The 23,122-nt window shown below is 42.9% G+C and overlaps 1 protein-coding gene across 7 annotated transcripts in view; it reads left to right on the top strand.

Moving 5' to 3' along the window:
* ERC2 (ELKS/RAB6-interacting/CAST family member 2) overlaps positions 1–23,122 on the top strand; it is a 1,561,275-nt gene that overhangs the window by 474,923 nt on the left and 1,063,230 nt on the right. For all 7 annotated transcript variants that reach the window (XM_073644598.1, XM_073644595.1, XM_073644592.1 and 4 more), the window contains one exon: positions 20,757–20,894. In XM_073644598.1, coding sequence (XP_073500699.1) covers positions 20,757–20,894 — 138 coding nt within the window. The remainder of the gene's footprint in view (positions 1–20,756; positions 20,895–23,122) is intronic.

Genomic DNA, 23,122 nt, shown 5'->3' with positions numbered 1-23,122 from the left:
GGATCCCTGGCAAACTACATGTCCCAGGAACACCAAAAGCTGACTGTAATACCAGGGTCAGGAATCACTGAGGCCCAGGAGACCAGGGAGTGTGATCTCCAACAGAAGGCCCTACCACCAGGTCATCCGGTGCAAGACAGAGACCAAGTTAGGCCTAGCTCCAAGCAGGTCATAAACTTAACAGGAAAAGGCAAGAAACAGGAGGCCCCACACCCGCTCACTGGGGAGAGTCCTGAAATGCACCCTTCACCCTACAGTGCCCTGGATCGTGCCTGAAACACCACCAGTAAAGGTACTGCAGTAAACTGTCGTGTGTGTGCCTATTCTTCCTCTGACCCGGCTGGGTCCCCTCTGTCCTGCACCCTTTCTCTTACGCTGCCCTGAGGCCCCGCTCCACCTGTGGGGAGCCACACCAACTAAGCTGCCCAACCACCGGCCTCAGAGGACTGTAGCAGTGCTGGTGATCCTCACCAGACACCACAGGTGGCGTCACAAACTTTCCCCTTTACCATACACCTTTCCCCCAATCCTTCTTCCTTTTTTTTTAAGAGTGACCCCAGGGTACGGGCCCGGGAGCCGGCCACCGCAGCATCCCCCAAAACCAAACAGCAAGGCCCGGGCGCCGAGTCCCCTTCCCTTGGGCGCGTCACATGCGTAGGGCACGATCAAAGTAACTTGTGCCTGTGCAGCACTGACAGGCTGCATAGCATAGAGATGCTGCTGCTGCATCTCTATGCTGTACAAGCGATCAGCCCGCAAAAAATGAAAGTTCCATAGTGGGACAGAGTGTAATAGTAAAAAAAAAAAGTGTCAAAAGGTGAAAAAAAAATTGTAAAAATATATAAAAAAAATGAAAAAAATAATCCCAAAAAATAAAAATATATTGTACCCATAAATAAATATTATTCTGAAAAAAAAAAAAACAAATCAATAAAAGTACACACATTTGTTATCGCCATGTCCACAACGACCTGACCTATAAAACTGTCCCGCTAGTTAACCCATTTAGTGAACACAGTAAAAAATAAAAATAAAAAACAACACAAAAAACGACGCTTTAACATACTGGCAAGCAAGAAATGGAGGAAAACACGATAAAAAAGATGAATGTAAATGAAAATGGCACCGCTAAAAACATCATTTTGTCCCACAAAAAACAAGCTGCCATACAGCTCCAACAGCCAAAAAATAAAAAAGTTATAGCTCTCGGAATAAAACGATACAAAAAATCCTTTTTTCTATAAAATTTTTATTGTGTAAAAGCGCCAAAATATAAAAAAACTATATAAATGTGGTACCGCAGTAAAAGTTCTGACCTGAAGACTATTGCTGCCTTATCAATTTTACCACACGTGAAACGGCGTAAAAAAAACCCCACAAAACCGTTTCTGAATTGTTGGTTTTTGTTTATTCTGCCTCCCAAAAATCAGAATAGAAAGCGATCAAAAAATGTAATTTGCCCAAAAATACCAATAAAAAAGTCAGCATCCTCATAGGACAGCTAATCGGTGCAGCCCAGAGAGAGGTGAAGTCCTGGCCGGGCAGGGACAAAGGTACTGTCAAGGAAATACTGGCCCGGTTGAAGGATACCTTTCACACCCGCACTGCAGCAGAAATAAAGATGAAGTTCTACGGGTGCAAACAAAGGGTGCAGGACAGTGTACGGGACTATGCTCTAAACCTGCAGGAGGCACTGCGAGGGTCGTAGACCCCAACAGTGTGCGAGATGAGGACAGATTGCTGACTGAGCAGTTTATTGAGGGGCTCCTGTCTGGCGCTCACAGGACACAGCTGCGCATTATGGCTCTGCAAAACCCTGATCTGGACTTTGCACAATTTCAAGACCGAGCCATCCGGGTGCTACGAGAACCAACCCCAGGTGGCACTGCATCACTCTGGCGTCCCGCTATCACATACCACCAGGAGTTTCCCCCAGCACCTGTGGAGGCTGACACGCAGAACCTAGACAATGACCCATCTGCAGACCTACGCCTTCAGGTCCAGGAGCTGACCAAAAGTGTGGATGCGTTAACCAAAACCGTGCAGGCCATGCAAGTGTCTCCAAATGAAAGGATCCAGCTGGCTTCCAGTCCAGATGATGTCCCGTGGCGACGGCAGAGAAGAATTCCACCGACCAGAGGGAGGAACAGCGATCACTACGACCAGGACAGACAACTCATCTGCCGCCGCTGTCAAAAGGCAGGACACTACGCAAGATTCTGTAATTTAAACGAGCAACCCCCAGGAGTAAGGCGACCAGGCCCACAAAGCTGGCGAGACAAGTACGTGGGAGGACGACCGGTCCTACCTGTCGTGCTTGATGGCATCCCGATGAACGCACTGCTGGACACTGGGTCCCAGGTGACAACGATGCCATATATCCTTTATAAACAATACTGGACTGATTCAGACATTACCTGCCGTCCAGATGAACATCTTAGTATCTATAGCATCAAAAAAGGGGAGGGAAAAATTTGTATCCAGAATATCAACCATATTTATAATGGCACAAATTTCCAAAAAGGGAGCCAGAGAAGAAGCTCTTAATGAAAATATATATTTATTATTTCATAAATACACCGCATGCAGAATTATTAGGCAAATGAGTATTTTGCTCACATGATACTTTTTATACATGTTGTCCTACTCCAAGCTGCATAGGCTTGAGAGCCAACTACCAATTAAGTAAATCTGGTGATGTGCATCTCTGTTATGAGGAGGGGTGTTGTCTAATGACATCAACACCCTATATAAGGTGTGCTTAATTATTAGGCAACTTCTTTTCCTTTGGCAAAATGGGTCAGAAGAGAGATTTGACGGGCTCTGAAAAGTCCAAAATTGTGAGATGTCTTGCAGAGGGATGCAGCAGTCTTGATATTTCCAAACTTTTGAAGCGTGATCACCGAACAATCAAGCGTTTCATGGCAAATAGCCAACAGGGTCGCAAGAAGTGTGTTGGCCAAAATAGGCGCAAAATAACTGCCCATGAATTGAGGAAAATCAAGCGTGAAGCTGCCAAGATGCCATTCGCCACCAGTTTTGCCATATATCAGAGCTGCAACGTTACTGGAGTATCAAAAAGCACAAGGTGTGCGATACTCAGGGACATGGCCAAGGTAACGAAGGCTGAAAAACGACCACCTTTGAACAAGAAACATAAGATAAAACGTCAAGAATGGGCCAAGAAATATCTTAAGACTGATTTTTCAAAGGTTTTATGGACTGATGAAATGAGAGTGACTCTTGAGGGGCCAGATGGATGGGCCAGAGGCTAGACCAATAAAGGGCAGAGAGCTCCACTCCGACTCAGACGCCAGCAAGGTGGAGGTGGGGTACTGGTATGGGCTGGTATCATCAAAGATGAACTTGTGGGACCTTTTCGGGTTGAGGATGGAGTGAAGCTCAGCTCCCAGACCTACTGACAGTTTCTGGAAGACAACTTCTTCAAGCAGTGGTACAGGAAGAAGTCGGTGTCGTTCAAAAAAACCATGATTTTCATGCAGGACAATGCTCCATCACATGCATCCAACTACTCCACAGCGTGGCTCGCCAGTAAAGGTCTAAAAGAAGAAAAAATAATGACATGGCCCCCTTGTTCACCTGATCTGAACCCCATAGAGAACCTATGGTCCATCATAAAATGTGAGATCTACAGGGAGGGAAAACAGTACACCTCTCGGAACAGTGTCTGGGAGGCTGTGGTGGCTGCTGCACGCAATGCTGATCGAAAACAGATCAAGCAACTGACAGAATCTATGGATGGAAGGCTGTTGAATGTCATCATAAAGAAAGGTGGCTATACTGATCACTAATTTTTTTGGTTTTTGTTTTTGCATGTCAGAAATGTTTATTTCTAAATTTTGTGCAGTGATATTGGTTTACCTGGTGAAAATAAACAAGTGAGATGGGAATATATTTGTTTTTTATTAAGTTGCCTAATAATTCTGCACAGTAATAGTTACCTGCACAAACAGATATCCTCCTAAGATAGCCAAATCTAAAAAAAAAACACTCCAACTTCCAAAAATATTAAGCTTGGATATTTATGAGTCTTTTGGGTTGATTGAGAACATAGTTGTTGATCAATAATAAAAATAATCCTCTAAAATACAACTTGCCTAATAATTCTGCACACAGTGTAGACAAACCGTATAAAGTTTACATTATGTTAGCTGTAGCTAGTGGAAAAAGCAAAACCAGATTAGGCAGATGAAAAGACCAATTAAAGGAGACCATCCCCCTCATAGAGGAGCACTACAACATCAGCAAAAAGTTATGTATGAAAACACCGGTATATATTCAAATACAGATTGTAAACAAAATAATAATCCACGAAGCCACGCAGGCGAAACGCGCGTTGAGGCGCGCTATCTGCTCCCTCCCGGCAGAGCCTGCACAGCATACACAATATGTCACAAGGTAAAAGCTACCGTTATATTTATGAACAGTACTAGAGTTATATGGCTCTAGCACATGCACTTAAATATGTATTGCACAACAATCTCTTTATGATTGTCTATCCTGGATAGCTCTTCCATTTACTATACAAAGGGACTCGGCACACATGCCTGCTTATCTGCAGACTGTGCTTTAAATATTGATGTACCCTGTATAAATAATACTAGAGCCAGACCACACTATAATTCACGGTCGAATTGATCAGGATGAGATAATATCTTATTATTGGATTATTATTTTGTTTGCAATCTGTATTTGAATATATACCGGTGTTTTCATACATAACTTTTTGCTGATGTTGTAGTGCTCCACTATGAGGGAGATGGTCTCCTTTAATTGGTCTTTTCATCTTCCTAATCTGGTTTTGCTTCTTCCACTAGCTACAACTAACATAATGTAAACTTTTTACGGTTTGTCTATTTATGAAATAATCAGCATATATTTTCATTAAGAGCTTCTTCTCTGGCTCCCTTTTTGGAAATTTGTGCCATTATAAATATGGTTGATATTCTGGATACAAATTTTTCCCTCCCCTTTTTTGATGCTATATCTTAATCAAGAGAAAATTTAATAGGTATTATCTTAGCATCTATGCCAGCAATGGTCAGCCCTTGCCTCAGGTGGAGTATAAAGAGGTGACCATAAAAGTTGGCAAAGTAGAATTGCCATCACAAGGAATGATTATTGTTGATATTGATCGCCGAGAAAGTCACCCTATGGTAACCTTAGGCACCAATGTGAATTGTTATTGTTAATTGTTAATTTTAAAAGGTATCCTCAGTCCGGGAGTACTGAAGTTAACTAGGGGGGAATGTGGCACCCCAGGAGTCCGGTTGTCACAGTGGCATTGCCTCCCCCGCAAGAGGTGATGCCATGCTTGGAAGCAAGCAGGGGTCCCCTAGTCAGGGATACTAACATGCAACATGTTCCTGGCTCCAGACCAGCAAGGGGAGCCACTCCCCTTGGCAACTGGGATCTGGAGGCGGGGTTAGTTAGACTTAGTGAGAGGAGTTGAAGTCAGGACATTGAAGAGAAAAGACCTTGGGAGTGGAGTTGCGCCGCAGTTCACCCCTGAGGATAGGAGCACGGAAGAACCGGACACTGGAGTCCGAGGTTGTGGGGCACCGAAGGCCCAGCCGCAGAAACTGGAGGGCAGGAGACTGCAGGTCTCCTGGCCCCACCGACGCCCAGAGGCCTAGCAGCACCGCAGGGCCCAGCACCGCCACATGGGAGCTACGCATCAGCAAGGCCCGAGCTGCCTGCCATACGGGTGAGCACAAGGACGTTGTACTCAGGGACGAGGGCCACAGCACCGCTACAAGCAACAGGGCCAGAGAGACTAGTGCAAAAGGGAAGGCCTACAACTCCACCTGGCGAGGTGGATTCCTTACTTGCTTCCAGGCTGCCCGGACTTCCACTTCTAGCCAGCACCCGTGTCCCAGTCTGCCTAATCACCGCAAGTAAACATAAGAGGAAACCGCCATTGAGTTGTGGACTGATTATTAACTGCGCCATCACCCCTGCACTACACCGCCCAGCATCATCTACTTCACTACATCATCCACACTGCCCTGGAGCTAAGCTCTACCTGTGGAGTGCCAAACCAACTCTGCTGCATTAAACACCAGCTTCAGAGGACCTGCGCTGCAGCGGCGTCTACCTATAGCTGCATACCGCAGGTGGCGTCACGAATTGCATACAAAAAAAACTATAAAATTCCCCTTTTTACTGACCGCCCTGGGTCACGGACCGGGTCACCGCCACTGTGACATCTCCCCTAGCAACGACCGGCCCGGCACCGAGTACCCCACGGCCCAGGGGGCGCGTCACTAGGGTTAGGGTTTTGCTAGTGTTAGGGTTGTGCTAGGGTTAGGGTTGTGCTAGGTTTATGGTAAGGTTTGCTCTACAGTTAGGGTTGCCTCGAGTTAGGGTTGTGCTAGGGTTAAGGTTGGGGTTAGGGTTGGATTTAGGGTTGTGTTGGGGTTGGGATTTTTTAAAAGTAAAGAAAAAAATGATGACGATATGGCTACTAGTGTTGAGCACAAGTACTTGAGTTTGCATCAGGTGCTCGGGTATGCACAGAGTATCGCGAGTGCTCGAATCTCCACCCCATTTGTTTCACGGCTGTTATACAGCCAAAAAAACCTTGCGGGGATTGCCTGCCATGCACGAGCGATCCCCGCATGTATTTTTTGGGTGTCTAACATTCGTGAAACATGCGGGCGGGGACTCGAGCATGTCTCTCAAGCACCCGCGATACTTGGCGCATACCAAATACCCGATGCAAACTCAAGTAGCGAGCACTTGAGCTCAAGACTAATGACTACTTATTCAATATGATGACCTAATGTTATCAAATTCTGTGTCGTACCTCTGGGTTGAAAATGTTCACTTTACCCCTTGATAAAATCCTTGAGGGGTCTAGTTTCCAAAATGGGGTCGCTTGTGGGGGGTTTCCACTGTTTAGACACATCAGGGGCTCTCCATATGCGACATGGCGTCCGCTCTCGATTCCAGCCAATTTTGTGTTCAAAAAGTCACACACCTCTCCTTCCCTTCTAAACCCTGCCATGCACCCAAACAGTGTATTTTCCCAACATATGGGGTATCGGCTTACTGCAATTTGTTGTGCAATTTCTCCTGTTACCCTTATGAAAATGCAAAATTGGGGGCTGAAAAATATTTTTGTGGAAAAAATGTGAAAATTTTATTTTTATGGCTCAATGTTATAAACTTCTGTGAAGCACCTGGGCATTCAAGGTGCTCACCACACATCTAGATAAGTTCCCCGAGGGGTTTAGTTTCCAAAATGGTGTCACTTGTGGAGGGTTTCACTATTTAGGCACATTAGGGGCTCCCCAAATGCGACATGGTGTTCGCTAATTATTCAAGCAAATTTTACATTCAAAAAGTCAAATGGCGCTCCTTCCCTTCCGAACCCTGCCGTGTGCCTAAACAGTGCCCCCCCACCCACCAACTTATGGGGTATCAGCATGCTTAGGAGAAATTGCACAACAAATTTTGGGGTCCATTTTTTCCTGTTACCCTTGCGAAAATAAAAAAAAAATTGGGTCTAAAGTAACATTTTTGTGAAAAATGTTAAATGTTCATTTTTTTCTTCCATATTCCAAAAATTCCTGTGAAGAACCTGAAGAGTTAATAAACTTCTTGGATGTGGTTTTGAGCACCTTGAGGGGTGCAGTTTTTAGAATGGTGTCACTTTTGGGTATTTTCTGTCATAAAGGCCTCTCAAAGTCACTTCAAATGTGATGTGGTCCCTAAAAAAAATGGTTTTGTACATTTTTTTTGGAAAAATGAGAAATCGTTGGTCAACTTTTAACCCTTAAAACTTCCTAACCCAAAAACATTTTGGTTCCAAAATTGTGGTGATGTAAAGTAGACATGTGGGAAATGTTATTTATTAACTATTTTGTGTGACATGACTCTCTGATTTATGGCATTTTGGCGTGAAAATTCAAAGTTTGAAAATTGCAAAATTTTCGCCAAATTTCTGATTTTTTCACAAATAAACGTAAGTCATATCAAAGAAATTTTAACTCAGTGCTGGTTTGAAGCTACACTGCTCAGTACTGCTACATAGTGTTGTCAATGGTGCTGCTGCTTCTAAAGTATATGCTACATACGCACAGGATAGCATTAAACCCTCATGTCTGCGTGTACTGTGTAAATCATAGAAGCTATTCTCCACACGCTAGGTCAGAGGACAGCTGAAAATTAGAGATGGAGCCTGCAGAGGGGAAAACTAAAGAAAAATGAAGAATGTAAGTGAAATTATGGCAGACATAGTGTTATTTCTCATGACAGCTTAATCTGAAAAATCACTGAAATAACTTGTTTTTACTACACATTAAAATTGAGCAATCGGCTTAGACGTGTCTGTCTCGTATTCCTCATGATACAACAATGCGGGATGCTGAAGGAATCTCTCATCATTGTCCTCTGCTTGCGCTGTGATCAGGGGACAATGTTGAGAGTAGTATTCTATTTCTGCTGTCTCCAAGTGTAAAAATAAGAAAAAAATTAAAAATTCATTATACTCACCTGTTCGAAGGTGAAATTATCCAGTGTCCCACGCTGTAATCCATCTGACCAGCATTTCTTCATCAGTGTAAGCGGTAGCTTGAGGCGACCACACACGCTGAGGAACAGAGGAGAATGACTCTCTGCTGTGAGCGGTCTCCTGAACTGCACTGAGCTCACTGAGCCTTGTCCTGTCCTGAGCGAGTCATTGTCCTCTGCTCCTCAGCGTGTGCGGTCAACTCAAGCCAGGTGAGTATAATGATTTTTTAAATTTTATTATTATTTTTACACTTGGAGACAGCGGGAGCAGAATACTAGTCTCAACGTTCTGATCGCAGCGCAAGCAGGGGACAATGATGAGAAATTCCTTCAGCACCCGGTGCCTGGGAACAGAGCTAACTGTACCGCTGATTACCAGGCGCCCGGAAGCAAAAGATGTAACAGAACAAAAAATGGAAAATAACCAGTCCATATAAAGTATGGGCTCACCATTTTAAATGTTAAACCCAGCAGGGTCTGAGCCGCACATACAAGGCCTCCTCACCTTGCACACACACAGAGCTAGTGAGACAGCACCTGCTGCCTTAAAACAGACATACCAAGACGTGGACTGGAGGTAAGTGAGCAGCCGATCCCACCCAGCTTTTTCAGCTGCTCATAAAATCTGGACCCACATTCCTGGCCCAGCCTGCTTCTCTGAGTCCTACATCACCGAAGCTTGGGACCTCAGGGATACATACCTCCCGTCCACAACCTATCCAGTTGCCACCTTATAGTACTTATATGCTCTACTTCATGGGAAAGAAGCATATACTAAAAATATCTACTCCAAATGTGACGCCTCTACTCAGAAAGCCCGTGTTTTACCCTGGGTGTTGGGGGACTCGGTGTCGGGCCCTGCGTTGAAGAGATGGGATGCAGCCGTGGCCCGGGCCCGACCCGTGCTCAGGGCCGTCACATTAGAAAGAGATGGTGTGGGCTATTCCGGGTTGAGTGGCTGATTAACAACTACGCCACCTGTGGTATCTGGTGAAGGGCCACCAGCGCCGCTACAGTCCGCTGAGGCCTGGTGTCATGGCGGCTAAAGTTCTCACTGCTCCCCACAGGCGGAGCAAGGCCTCAGGGCAGGCAAGACAGGATGAAGGGGGGGTAGCAGTGCGGGGAGTACGGGCACCGTGTCGCGTGGTATGGCGCGTAATGAACAGTCCGGAGGCCATAGGGGTGAACTTCCAAGGCTTTACTCAAGATGTTAGCGGGAAGGCGACTCCCTGCTCCTCGCGGATTCCTGCGGCCACCAGGGACGGGGGTCCGACTACCTCCGAGGAAGTCCTGTGTTCGGTAGCGACCCTACACCAGAGTGTTCCTGCACTACAGACTTCACCCATTCCCGTCTGTGCGAGTGTAGATAGGCCGGGTCTCCCTCTGAGCTCCTCTCAGGTGTAGGGGTCGGATGGCAATTCCTCTCCATCCGACGCCCGGTGGGATTCTCGGGGCCTAACCGGGCTTTTCCGTCCTGGACGTAGAGTACGAGGTCGGGTGTCGGGGGCCGGTACCCCTCTTGCAGCCGGAATCCCTCTGAATAGATCAGGTAGGCGAGGACAGGTGGCGTACTCCACTCTGTCTGCATCCTCCCCGGGACCCATTTGCTAGGGAGCCACACTCTAAAGCTCCCGGGCCTTCTTGATCCTGGTCCTCGGCCGGGTTGAGACATTCCTTGTCTGCAACCTACCTCTCGTCCCAAGATCAGGGTACGAGGGCTGTGTCCCATGCCGGTGCAGGCCCACACAGGATCTGCGCTCCTGGAGGGAAGTCACATTACACACAGTATTTTGACAGCACAGTGACAGCCGACAGACTAGCAAAGGCTAGACCACAAAGAACCAGCAGAAAGGACTAACTAGGACCAAAAGACCAAGATCAAAGATGGCATTCTATTAAGTACTAGATTTGAAGTGTAACTAACTAACTGTTCCTCCACCCACACCCACTAACTGGTTCCTACCACTTTGTGTTCCCCAGTCTCCCTGTAACCAGGGGAGCAGCACCTAGTGCATACTAGCTCCCTCTGGTGGAAATGTGGTGTTGGATGCAAAAGGCTAGATCACTACCATCACACTGACCTTACCTCAGAGGAGGAACACCACACTCCATTGAAGAAGTTCAGCATTCCTGTGGCGGTCGAACCCTCAGGGGCGCCACACAAAAGGAAGGAATATTTTTAACATAAGAAAAATAATACATTTCTACAAAATAATACACCATCTACTGTCAGCTGTTTAAATTTTTTTTTCTTTTCTGTGTACCACCCAAACGTAAAGTATGCCAAACTCTTTGGACACATTGGAGATATACATGACGTGCAGTGAAGGTCCTGCTCTTAACAAACTGTACAATCTGCACCAAATTGTGAAAGGGAATCTGTCAGTGGAATCCACCTTCCTAAGTCGTCTATTTGGGCATGCAAGTAATAGGAAACTGAATAAAATGATACCTTGATATCTGTGATCCGATGTCGTATTCCAGAGAAATTCACATTTTTTTCTTAATATGTAAATGAGCTGTTAAGATCTACTGGCCGGACATAGATCTTCCTGAGAATCTGCCTCTAGAGCTTATTTTAAATGTAAGGTCGAGTTACCAGTGTAACGCCCTATTTCATTTAAATTAAGCTCTGGAGGCAGATTCCCAGGGAGATCTATGTCCCGCCAGTAGATCTTAACAGCTCATTTACATATTACATTGGATTATTATTTACATCTTATCGCAGATATCAAGGTGTCATTTTAGTCAGCTTTCTATGACTTACATGCCTATATATAGGGAAAAGCTGAGTAGCAAAAAGCTCTCTAGGGTCTTATCCGATAATAAAGGACAATAAGGAGCAGGGAATTGCTCACCTGGTAAAGTTTTGTCTCACACAACAAGTATCAAGCTTAAATTTGTCAGCAGTTTTAGTCCCACGGATAAAAATATTTGTTAAAATGTCAGAAAAGAAACAATAGGTGGGTCATCTGCGCTACTGTTGGAGATCCGAAACAGTGGTCTAGGATAAAAAGTAGACTTGATTTGGTTTTATTATCAACACACTTCAAAGTTTTCAGACTTCTTCATCAGGATATAACTACATACCTCAATCCATTTTGAAGTCTTGAGACTTCTTCATCAGGTTTTAACCACATACCTCAACCCATTTCGAAGTCTTCAGACTTCTTCACCAGGATATAACCACATACCTCAATGCATGTCACAGTCTTCAGACTTCTTTATCAGGATATAGCCACATACCTCAGTTCGTTTCGAAGTCTTCAGACTTCTCCATCAGGATATAACCACATACCTCAACGCATTTCACAGTCTTCAGACTTCTTCATCAGGATTAACCACATACCTCAATGCGTTTTGAAGTCTACAGACTTCTTCATCAGGATATAGCAAGAATATATATTCCTTATTTGTGTGGATATATCCTGATGAAGAAGTCTGAAGAGGTTGAAACGCGTTGGTAATAAAACCGCATCAAGTACACTTTGTACCCTGGACCGTTCTTTCACATTTCCATCAGCAGCACAGATGACCCACCTATTGTTTCTCTTCTGGCACTACATGCCCATATAGACAACTTAGGAGGGTTGATCCTACAGACCGATTCTCTTTAAGCAGATAATGCAGGAATGAGAGGAAATTGCTATTAGCATTGCTGGACTTATTACTGTACATGGTGACCCATGTGCAGCCATATTTCTTCCGGATACGGCATTTGCTCCAGCGATAGATCTTTAGCAGATAGCTTGCCTTGTCATTCAGTTTGAGCGACTGTGCGCCTGTGGTTGTTCATTCCCTTATTATATTGTATGCAGCTCTGACAAATTGTGGGTGGTTTGTGGTTGTGTGAGAGCTTCTCATTACTTGGCAGTAGAGGGAGCCTCTTGTATAACAAGCGATGTCTAAGAAGTCGATTTTCCAGTCCTGGGAGAACTTAACATAAACATCTGTGAAGAAGTGTAATTCTTCAGAGCTATTCGAGCAATAAACCTAGATGGATTTAACCTTTCAGAAGGGTTAGCTGTTGTCTCTGAAAGCATCTCTGCAGATTTGTTTTCACCGTGTCATTTTAAGAAGTACCCCCCCCTTTCCTTTTTTGTAATGCACTGGTTCTGATGCAGCAATTTCCAGATTCTTGAGTTTTTAGCTTAAGGATAGATAATGGAGGCAATTTTCCTTTTGAGAACTTAGGTTTCTGTCGAATTATAGTGTCTGTCTGCAGGTGCGATCTCCTCTAATCCTCTAAATTCTTAAGAAACATTCCTGAGACAGACGCCAGAATAGTGACAAGATTAGCACTTTTTGAAGTTGGCAGAAACAATGTTTGTAGGAAAAGCTCTTGCAGAACAAGAGTTAATTGCACTATGCCAGCTTCTACAGAAGAGGACAAATTTGTTGACCAGCCCTTTGTTGTTGCAAATTTTTGACACAGTTTCTTTGTCAAGGTGTGTAAATTCAAACTGTACCAAGACTCTGTTCACATACGCCTTATGGCTTCAATCTGAATGGAATAGTCTATAGAATTCCATGGGAGATAAAGCATGAATCCAATAGTGGACTCAGTCAATTTTTTTTATATTCTTGGATTAGGAGTCCAGTGGGTGGTCTCACTCATTGGCACTCCAAATCAGTCACAGATTGGATCGCCCACTTTATATTCTTGGATTATGAGTCCAGTGGGTGGCCCCATTTAGTGGCACTCAAAATCAGTCACTGATTGGACCATCCACTGGACATTTAGTGCTTATGAGGCTAGTGGATGGTCCCAGTCAGTGGAACTTTAAATCGGTCACTGATTAGACCACCCACTTGATTTCTAAGCATAGTAAAAGCAGTGATTTAAAATATTATAATACAAGTTGTAATGAGTAATTTCTCACAAAACAAAATATATTCTCGGTGTCCCTGCCCTATAATACACTTTAAAGGTGATGAGCTTGATTTAAAATACTCCTTCCCAATGACTGTATCTCTGGTTATAGAAATGACTTGTATAAAACAACACTAACATATAAAATCAAGATGAGTGTAGCCCCACAACATTTACTATATGAATATTTGGATCCATGTATACTTCAGCTTACATCTCCTAGTGCCAAGGATCTTAGATGTCTACAAAACTTGCCATAATGTATATGAATATATATAACTTTTTTTTGCTATTACTTCATAATTTGCACCCCTTGCCCTTAGTGTATATAGTGGGCATTAGACATATTTGTATAGAATTTACAGCCCACTGGCAGGAGCCGGGTAGCTTATTCGGAAAGTGAGTCAACCTCTCCCTGGATTATCCTGTGTCATTTGTGAAAGGTGGAATCTGATGGGATAATGGTAATCCTGATGTATTGTGCCCTGTAAGTACTTCTTTGTAAAGAAGGTGTCCATTAGAAGAGAATGCTCTCTACAGAGAAATTAACACAGGATGCACGGCTGATCCTGTAACGCAAGAGAATGGGAGTGGTTTCTGAATATTGAACAAGCGTTGAAAATGTATCATTGTAATACATGGAATAAGCCCTGACTAAATACAGGAAACCTTCATGAATAAAATAATCACTGCAGAAACCATATGGTAGTTGTCACTCGCCACTTTAGATACTTAGACTATTAAATATTATTAAGTCCAACAGAAATCAGATTCTTTGTTTCCATTCTTGCGCAGAGCGTAGAACACAATGAATTTCCATGGAGACATTGTTTTTCCATGAGAACCTTCAATATATTATTTATCATAACAAAGCCATCCAGTTAACTAATGATCTGAGCTCAGGTTCAGTTCTCTAAAGTTTTTTGTCAGCTAAAAAACATGTATTTAAATTTGTTTAACAGCATTTGGCTCAATCGCGAGCCATAATGACTTGATCGATGAATTGTCTGTAGGAAGATCAATCTTGTGCAAGCCTAGATAGATCCACCAGGGTCTTCTCCACCCATCATTATATTGATAGTATCAAACTATCGGATTGCTGGTCTTCCTCTTTGCCTTGTTCCTTCTATTCTTCCGACCATGATGTCCTTCTTTTGTGATTGCTCTCTTCGTATAATGTGTCCAACGTAGGCAAGTTGTAGCTTGGTGATCCTTGCTTCAAGCGTCATATCTGGCTTAATTTGTTACAAGATTGATTTGTTTGTTCTTCTTTCCATTCATAGTATTTATGATAACCTTCTCCAGCACCATATTTCGAAGGCTTCGATTCCTCTTCCGTCTTGTTTCTTTATCGTCCAGATTTCGCATCCACAGAATAGACCTGACTATGTGTGAGCCATGTATTCATCGCCAGTGAAATGTTCCTTGATTTGAAGACCTTGTCCAGTGAATTCATTGATTTGCCCATAGCTATTCTCCTATTGACTTCCAGTGTCGTTGCTGAATTTTAAGTGGTCATTGATTTGAGTAGGTTGAGGTTCTTGACAACTTCCAGTTCGTCATTGTCCATGCCAGTTGAGTCCCGGTCGTACCTGGCAGTAGTCAATATCTTTGTCTTCTTTGTGTTGAGTAGCAGTCTCATCTTGACCCTCTAGAATAAGTCATTCATTCCATCTATGCTTGTTGCTATCAATGTTGTATTGTCTGCTTATTTAAGATTTTTGATGATTCGTCTAGCAGTTTTGATTCCTTCTACTTTTTCGGCAACTCCAGCCTTCCTGAAAATAGCTTCTGAATACAAGGTTCAGATTTTTTTTAAGGTTTTTTTTTTCATCTCAAAAAGCTGTATTTAAATTTGCTTAAATAAGTTATGCAATAAAGAAAGGGGCTGCTGTTCCTGTGTATGGGAGGGTTGACTGATCTGGCTGTCAACCGAATGATCGGTCGAAGCAGCAGCCGGCCGACAAACATCTAAGGTGTATGGCTAGTCTTAGCCCAAATTGGAAATTTTCTTGGATTGTATGTACATATATATGATTCTTAGTCTATGTTCACATGTCTAGTAATGATCCGTTAGAACAGATCCAGAAGAAATACTTGTACTGACGCAACTTTTAGTCCGTTATTCACTAACTGATCTCTGCCGGATCCGTTATTCTAACAGTGGAGTCAAAGGGCAACGGATCCGTTAATGCGGCCGTCTATTTCTAAGGGATCCGACAAGAAAAGGCTTAAACTGCAGAATCCCATTGTCTTCTAGTCCTTCACGTGTTGAATAAGGAGAAACATGTTTTTTTCATCCTTTCTTATAAGCTTGACCTCTGAATTGTAGCGTTACTTTGGAACACAAACATTCAATTAAACATAGTAGGACTAGTTGGCATTCTTCCTACCTTGTAAAGCTTGCTAATACTTTTAAATAAAGCAGGTATATATTCTATTTTAGTAATGAAACACATCGCTCGTAAGGCTCTGAACTCTCAGTCTGCGCTTTTGTTCCAGGGCTTTGAAAGACAAGACTCAAGATGACTTTGATTTCCTTGTATCTGCAGCAGTGGGGGCTTCCAGCCTGGTTTGATTTCAATCACATCCCCCCTTTGTGTATTATGTACATCAGGGATACGTTCCTGCTGTACAGTAACCAAATTCTTGTTAGACGGTAATCCGCTGTTCAGTATCTACTCACCCTCCTTTTTCTTTGTTAAACACATGTCACAGGAAACATTTATGTCTATACATCAATCACTAAACAGCAGTATGGGATTTTCAGATTTTTTTTGTATTTGTTTCAGCTTTCTTTTTTTTCTATTCATTGCAATGGTTGAAGGGTTTGTTTGTTTGAGAAAACTATTTTTCAATTATCCTATAAGATCATTCTGAATTAATAGAGGAGGTGCCCCCAATTCATGTATTCACTGGAGTGAAAAATGTCAGGAGGACCCAGCATGTCCATACATTACAGGGTTATATTGTTGATTTTAATGGGATTGTTTTAATTATTCATCTGTCCTTTGGTAGCAGTGTAAGGGGCTAGAAGAAGACTCCAAGTCAAGAGGAGTTAACTTGAACAGTTATGAGTATTAATATTTTATAAAGATCTGCATTTTATCCTTATGGCCGGTTTGTGTCTCGGTTTTCTTGTTTTCTTTGTTTTCTTCGTTTGCCAGGACCTAACCCTGTTCGCAGCGCCACTTGAAGGGGGGCACAGGGCCTGGTCCTGCGGGCCGGAACTGAGTCCTCTTCACCCCGTAACCCCTCTTCTAAACAGGAATCTGACATGTGTGTATTGTGCTGTAAGATGCTTTCTGTACTCACTTGTTATACGGAAGTCTTTGTTACCTCCCCGTCCATGGGACCGGATACAGCTGCACACATGACAGGAGACTTTAGGTCCAGTTTAACAGGTTCAGATTTACTGTGCAATTCGGATACATGTAGTTACGGCTTACAGGATGAGATAGAGTCCCCTCCGGTTGATATTTCCTTTGTCCGGTACACTATCAGTCCTCGCCTCCATTCTACCCAACCTGCCCCTACCTCAACAGCTTATGTTGCTACTGGGGACTTTCTATCAGACATGACAGCGTCCCTGAGGCCCACCATCTTTCCCTCTCGCTGTGACCTGGCTGGCCTCTTCCACCGAGGAAAGAAAGAGTCATGGATACTGATGCCTCTTCTGAGTTCCATTCCCCGGACCACCCTGGAATCTGCGCAAAACTTTGAAAGTGTCCTCATACTGCACTGGAGGCTTACAAGTGACAGAACCCTTCACCACTGCTGCATCCACTGAAATTGAACATGTCACTGTCTGGAACTTCCTCTACTCCACCCCCAACTAGGAAGTGCTTCCCCTTCTTATCTGATCTAACCCCTCCCAAAATGTGTGCTATTCCCAAACTCTTAACTATATACTTCCCTAAGTGCTGAAAATAGTATATCTATGCCTTCCAGTGGTTCCCCTATGGACAGCCCTCTCCAATCCCCAGGGACAGCCTTGAGGTTAAACCTCCAGGAAAACCGAGACACCAACCAGCTATAAGGATAAAATGCAAATCTTTATAAAATAATAATACTTATAACTGTTCAAGTTAACTCTTCTTGTCTCGGCGTCTTCTTCTACCCCCCTTACAGGAGCACAGGTGAAATCAACTGTTAAAGTCTGTCCAGGAAAGATTACCCCATTAACCCTTTAAAAAACGTGTCTCACCTCTATAAAAATCTTACCATTGTCAGTAAAATAAAGGATAAGCAGTGACTCTAAGCCCCATGGGTTCGGTGTTGGCCGATCAGTGGTCTCCGCCAGGAAAATGGGTGATAACATTGTGTTCCTCAATCACTTGACCACTGAAGGCTGTTATCATATAGTTTGGTGTACAAAAAAATATATGTATTATGCAATAATTTATATTCGTTGCTCCCTAAATACAAGTTCTTCTGTATCAGTGAGGACTGTAATTATAAATGACATAAGAAAAAGTTGAAAAATCCCGAGAGGGAAAACCCAAAAACTGAGAAAAAAAAACTTGGGGATAGGAGTGGTACTACAATACTCTAGGATACTAGCCGTACTACAATACTTGGGGATAGGAGTAGTACTACAATATTCTAAGATACTAGCAGTACTACAATACTTGGGGATAGGAGTGATACTACAATATTCTAGGATAGAAGCAGTACTACGATACTCGAGGATAGGAGTGGTACTGCAATATTCTAGGATAGAAGCAGTACTACAATACTCGGGGATAGGAGTGGTAATACAATATTCTAGGATAGAAGCAGTACTACAATACTCGGGGATAGGAGTGGTACTGCAATATTCTAGGATAGAAGCAGTACTACAATACTCGGGGATAGGAGTGGTACTACAATATTCTAGGATAGAGGCAGTACTACAATGCTCGAGAATAGGAGTGGTACTGCAATATTCTAGGATAGAAGCAGTACTACAATATTCTAGGATAGAAGCAGTACTACAATACTCGGGGATAGGAGTGGTACTACAATATTCTAGGATAGAGGCAGTACTACAATACTCGGGGATAGGAGTGGTACTACAATATTCTAGGATAGAAGCAGTACTACAATACTCGGGGATAGGAGTGGTACTACAATATTCTAGGATAGAAGCAGTACTACAATACTCGAGGATAGGAGTGGTAATGCAATATTCTAGGATAGAAGCAGTACTACAATACTCGGGGATAGGAGTGGTACTACAATATTCTAGGATAGAGGCAGTACTACAATACTCGGGGATAGGAGTGGTACTACAATATTCTAGGATAGAAGCAGTACTACAATACTCGGGGATAGGAGTGGTAATGCAATATTCTAGGATAGAAGCAGTACTACAATACTCGGGGATAGGAGTGGTACTACAATATTCTAGGATAGAGGCAGTACTACAATGCTCGAGAATAGGAGTGGTACTGCAATATTCTAGGATAGAAGAAGTACTACAATATTCTAGGATAGAAGCAGTACTACAATACTCGGGGATAGGAGTGGTACTACAATATTCTAGGATAGAGGCAGTACTACAATACTCGGGGATAGGAGTGGTACTACAATATTCTAGAATAGAAGCAGTACTACAATACTCGAGGATAGGAGTGGTACTGCAATATTCTAGGATAGAAGCAGTACTACAATACTCGGGGATAGGAGTGGTACTGCAATATTCTAGGATAGAGGCAGTACTACAATGCTCGAGAATAGGAGTGGTACTGCAATATTCTAGGATAGAAGCAGTACTACAATATTCTAGCATAGAGGCAGTACTACAATGCTCGAGAATAGGAGTGGAACTGCAATATTCTAGGATAGAAGCAGTACTACAATACTCGGGGATAGTAGTGGTACTACAATATTCTAGGATAGAAGCAGTACTACAATACTCGAGGTTAGGAGTGGTACTGCGATATTCTAGGATAGAAGCAGTACTACAATATTCTAAGATACTAGCAGTACTACAATACTCGGGGATAGGAGTGGTACTTCAATATTCTAGGATAGAGGCAGTACTACTATACTTAGGGATAGGAGTGGTACTGCAATATTCTAGGATAGAAGCAGTACTACAATACTCGGGGATAGGAGTAGTACTACAATATTCTAGGATAGAGGCAGTACTACAATGCTCAAGAATAGGAGTGGTACTGCAATATTCTAGGATAGAAGCAGTACTACAATACTCGGGGATAGGAGTGGTACTACAATATTCTAGGATAGAAGCAGTACTACAATACTCGAGGATAGGAGTGGTACTGCAATATTCTAGGATAGAAGCAGTACTACAATACACGGGGATAGGAGTGGTACTACAATATTCTAGGATAGAGGCAGTACTACAATACTCGGGCATAGGAGTGGTACTGCAATATTCTAGGATAGAAGCAGTACTACAATACTCGAGAATAGGTGTGGTGCTGCAATATTCTAGGATAGAAGCAGTACTACAATACTCGGGGATAGGAGTGGTACTACAATATTCTAGGATAGAGGCAGTACTACAATACTCGGGATAGGAGTGGTACTGCAATATTCTAGGATAGAAGCAGTACTACAATACTCGGGATAGGAGTGGTACTACAATATTCTAGGATAGAAGCAGTACTACAATACTTGGGGATAGGAGTGGTACTGCAATATTCTAGGATAGAAGCAGTACTACAATACTCGGGATAGGAGTGGTACTACAATATTCTAGGATAGAAGCAGTACTACAATACTTGGGGATAGGAGTGGTACTGCAATATTCTAGGATAGAAGCAGTACTACAATACTCAAAGATAGGAGTGGTACTGCAATACTCTGGAGACAAAGACACAAGATGGCTTCTCTAACACTGATCCAGCATTGAAATAGTGGCTAGAGCAGGACAGGAGCAGAGTCCTGGCCAATGATGGCGGAATGGGCGGGCGGAGAAGGCAGGGCTAGCACTGATTAACTTTTTCGGTTACAAAAAAAGCACAGGAAGCTTGTCAACCAGAAAGAGGATCATCTAAACAACCAACATGGAGACACTAAACCAAAATGTTGGAGGAAGATGGAAAAAACAATACTGTGGGGAGCTTTTCCATTACAATCCAGCACAGAATAGCTTATAAAAAATAAGTCCAGGGCTCAGAAAAACCCTTTAAGTACAGTATATGCTGGACTTCCAACATTTGGCAGAACTGTGAATACATCTGTCATTTAGGATCTGTACAAAACTGAAATCTTTACCAGATGATGCAACTTTTTTTTTTATGCAAAAAAACACAAATCCTTTTGAATAATTAATTAAATCTGTTTGGTTTTAAGTATTGCTTTTTCAATTTTATCACTTTTTGGGTCACAGATTGAAAATCTACAAGAACAGCTTAGAGACAAGGACAAGCAACTTGGAAATCTGAAAGATCGAGTGAAATCCCTGCAGACGGATTCCAGTAATACGGACACTGCGCTTGTAACTTTGGAAGAGGCCCTCTCTGAGAAGGTAATCGGGTTCTTCAATTTGGAAATGTATCTGTATTGGTATCTTTGGAAGATCATAATCAGAAGTACAATAATTGAGGATCCACTGCCCAAATTTAATTTTTTTTCATGAGTTGTGCCACATGATGTCACAACTGCAATCACCTGATCACCATTTCCAAGAAATAACTACAATGGGGAGCTCCTTCTAGGGGTTGTTCGAAGTACTTTATTGGGCTACTACCTAATGATACCCAAAAGGCAGCACTAGAGTTCCTGTTGTCTTCTCCAAAGAGGCTATTTGCATATAAAAATGGCAAAACAAATTTTGGGGTGTATAATCCAGTCTCTGAGAATAGAGGGGATTCCATTGGACAAACGCCTTGTCTACCAAGGGTGAAGCATTTCAAATGATTTGAAGGATTATTTCCATTTTCTAAAATGGGTAAATTTGCAAAATGCATACAAAAATGAACAACTGTGCAATTTACTTGACATAAAAATATTGATGCATTTTTCCCCAATCTTTGATATTTTTTTATTTCATTGCCAATGGACATAGGAGAAAGTACTTACAAGCTGTCTCCTATTGAGTTTGGAAGAGCTGCACTGAAGCTGGCTAGAGCACATTGTTAACTCCTCATTCTGGCCATCTTCAGTTGTATTGCACTTCCCATGCATTGGGAGCACACAGTTATGGCCAGCTTTGTGATGATGATCTGATCTTCAATCATTCAGGAGCACCTGTCCCACAGCAATCAGGAAGTTGGGAGGCTGGGGAGCAGTGTGCTCCTGAAGAAGATTGAATTACCCTTTTAAGTTGTTAAATTATGATACTTATTTCACCCCTCCCAGCATAGTTTAGCCTTGCCATTGTTTAATGGCTTTCCAGCCCCAAACTCATAGCCCACCTCTTTGTTGTGCTTTTTTAATGGACAGGAGTACAAGAGCCTCTGAGACAAAGAGCCGCCCCCACTTCTTTGAAAGAGAAAAAGACCGGCCCCAATTATTGTAACGACAAAGTCCTGCATCCACTTCATGTAGAAAGAAAGAAAGTGCTGCCACTAATTCCTGTAGAGAGAGAAATTGCCACCCTCACTTCATGTAGAGAAAGTTCTACCCAATTTCATGTAGAGAGAAAAAGTTCTGCACCCACTTCCTGTAGAGAGAAAGTTCTGTCATCACTTCCTGTAGAAAAAAAGTCCCACCTCCACTTCCTGTATAGAGAGAGAAAGTCTTGTCCCCACATTCTGTAGAGAGAGAAGGTTCCGCCCCTACTTCCTATAGAGAAAATTCTGCCCCTACTTCCTGTAGAGTGAAAAAGTTCCATCCCCACTTCACGTAGAGAGAGAAAGTTCTGCCCCTATTTCATGTAGAGCGAGAAAATTCCACCCCACTTCATATAAAGAGAGGAAGTCCCACCTCCACCACCACTTTAGCATAGCTCTTCTAGTTTAACACTGTGATCTCAAGTATACACGTGTGAAACTTTGATATTTGCTTAACACACATTTACACAGCTGTTGATATATTAATCTAATTGCATGCATTTTTGCTAAGGCACACATGCTTTTAACTGAGGTCAAATACCCATATTTAAAGAAGTTTTCCACTTTAAGGAAAGTGGACCCTAAACGCTCTTGTATAAGTTGATAAAAATCAGGTACTGACCCTCCTCGGGTCCAGTGCCTGCTCCCCACCGATGCTCGGGTCTCGGTGCTTTGGCCGCAGCGATGACTCCAAAACACTGAGACTTAAGCAGCGGTGGAGGGGTCAGTTCTGGACCCGGTGGAGGGTGAAAACTTGCTCTGGGTTCGCATTCCTAAAAGCGGAAAACCCATTTGACCAACATTTATGCTGGTACAATATCTTCAAGGATTATTGACTTCAATATCTTCCCCACAAAGAGGTTACGAATACTTCATAAGTGGTCAACCTTCAAAAAATTCAGCTAACTTAAAATTCTGCCTATTATTTGCTTCAGAATTAAAAAAAAAATAAGATCCAATAAGACCCTGCCAAAGCAAACACGTCTGAAACAAAAACACATTTTCAAGATTTTTTTCATGTTAGTTGGTAATCAAGTAGAACTCCAGGAACAGATGTGTTTGACATCGCATCTCTGCTCTTACTAATGACAAGCCCGGTGGTTATCCCTTCTGACTGACTGCAAGTTCTGAGAACTGTTTATTAAAATGCCCATTATACAGTTACATTTTTTTTCTAAGCCCCATAAAGTAAAGACTCAAG

The sequence above is a fragment of the Phyllobates terribilis genome, unplaced genomic scaffold, assembly GCF_046119375.1.
Source record: "Phyllobates terribilis strain yellow unplaced genomic scaffold, ASM4611937v1 Scaffold_8__6_contigs__length_399053987, whole genome shotgun sequence".
Classification (NCBI taxonomy): Eukaryota; Metazoa; Chordata; class Amphibia; order Anura; family Dendrobatidae; genus Phyllobates; species Phyllobates terribilis.
Note: the sequence above shows the minus strand (reverse complement) of the source record. Positions and strands in the feature narration are given on the sequence as shown.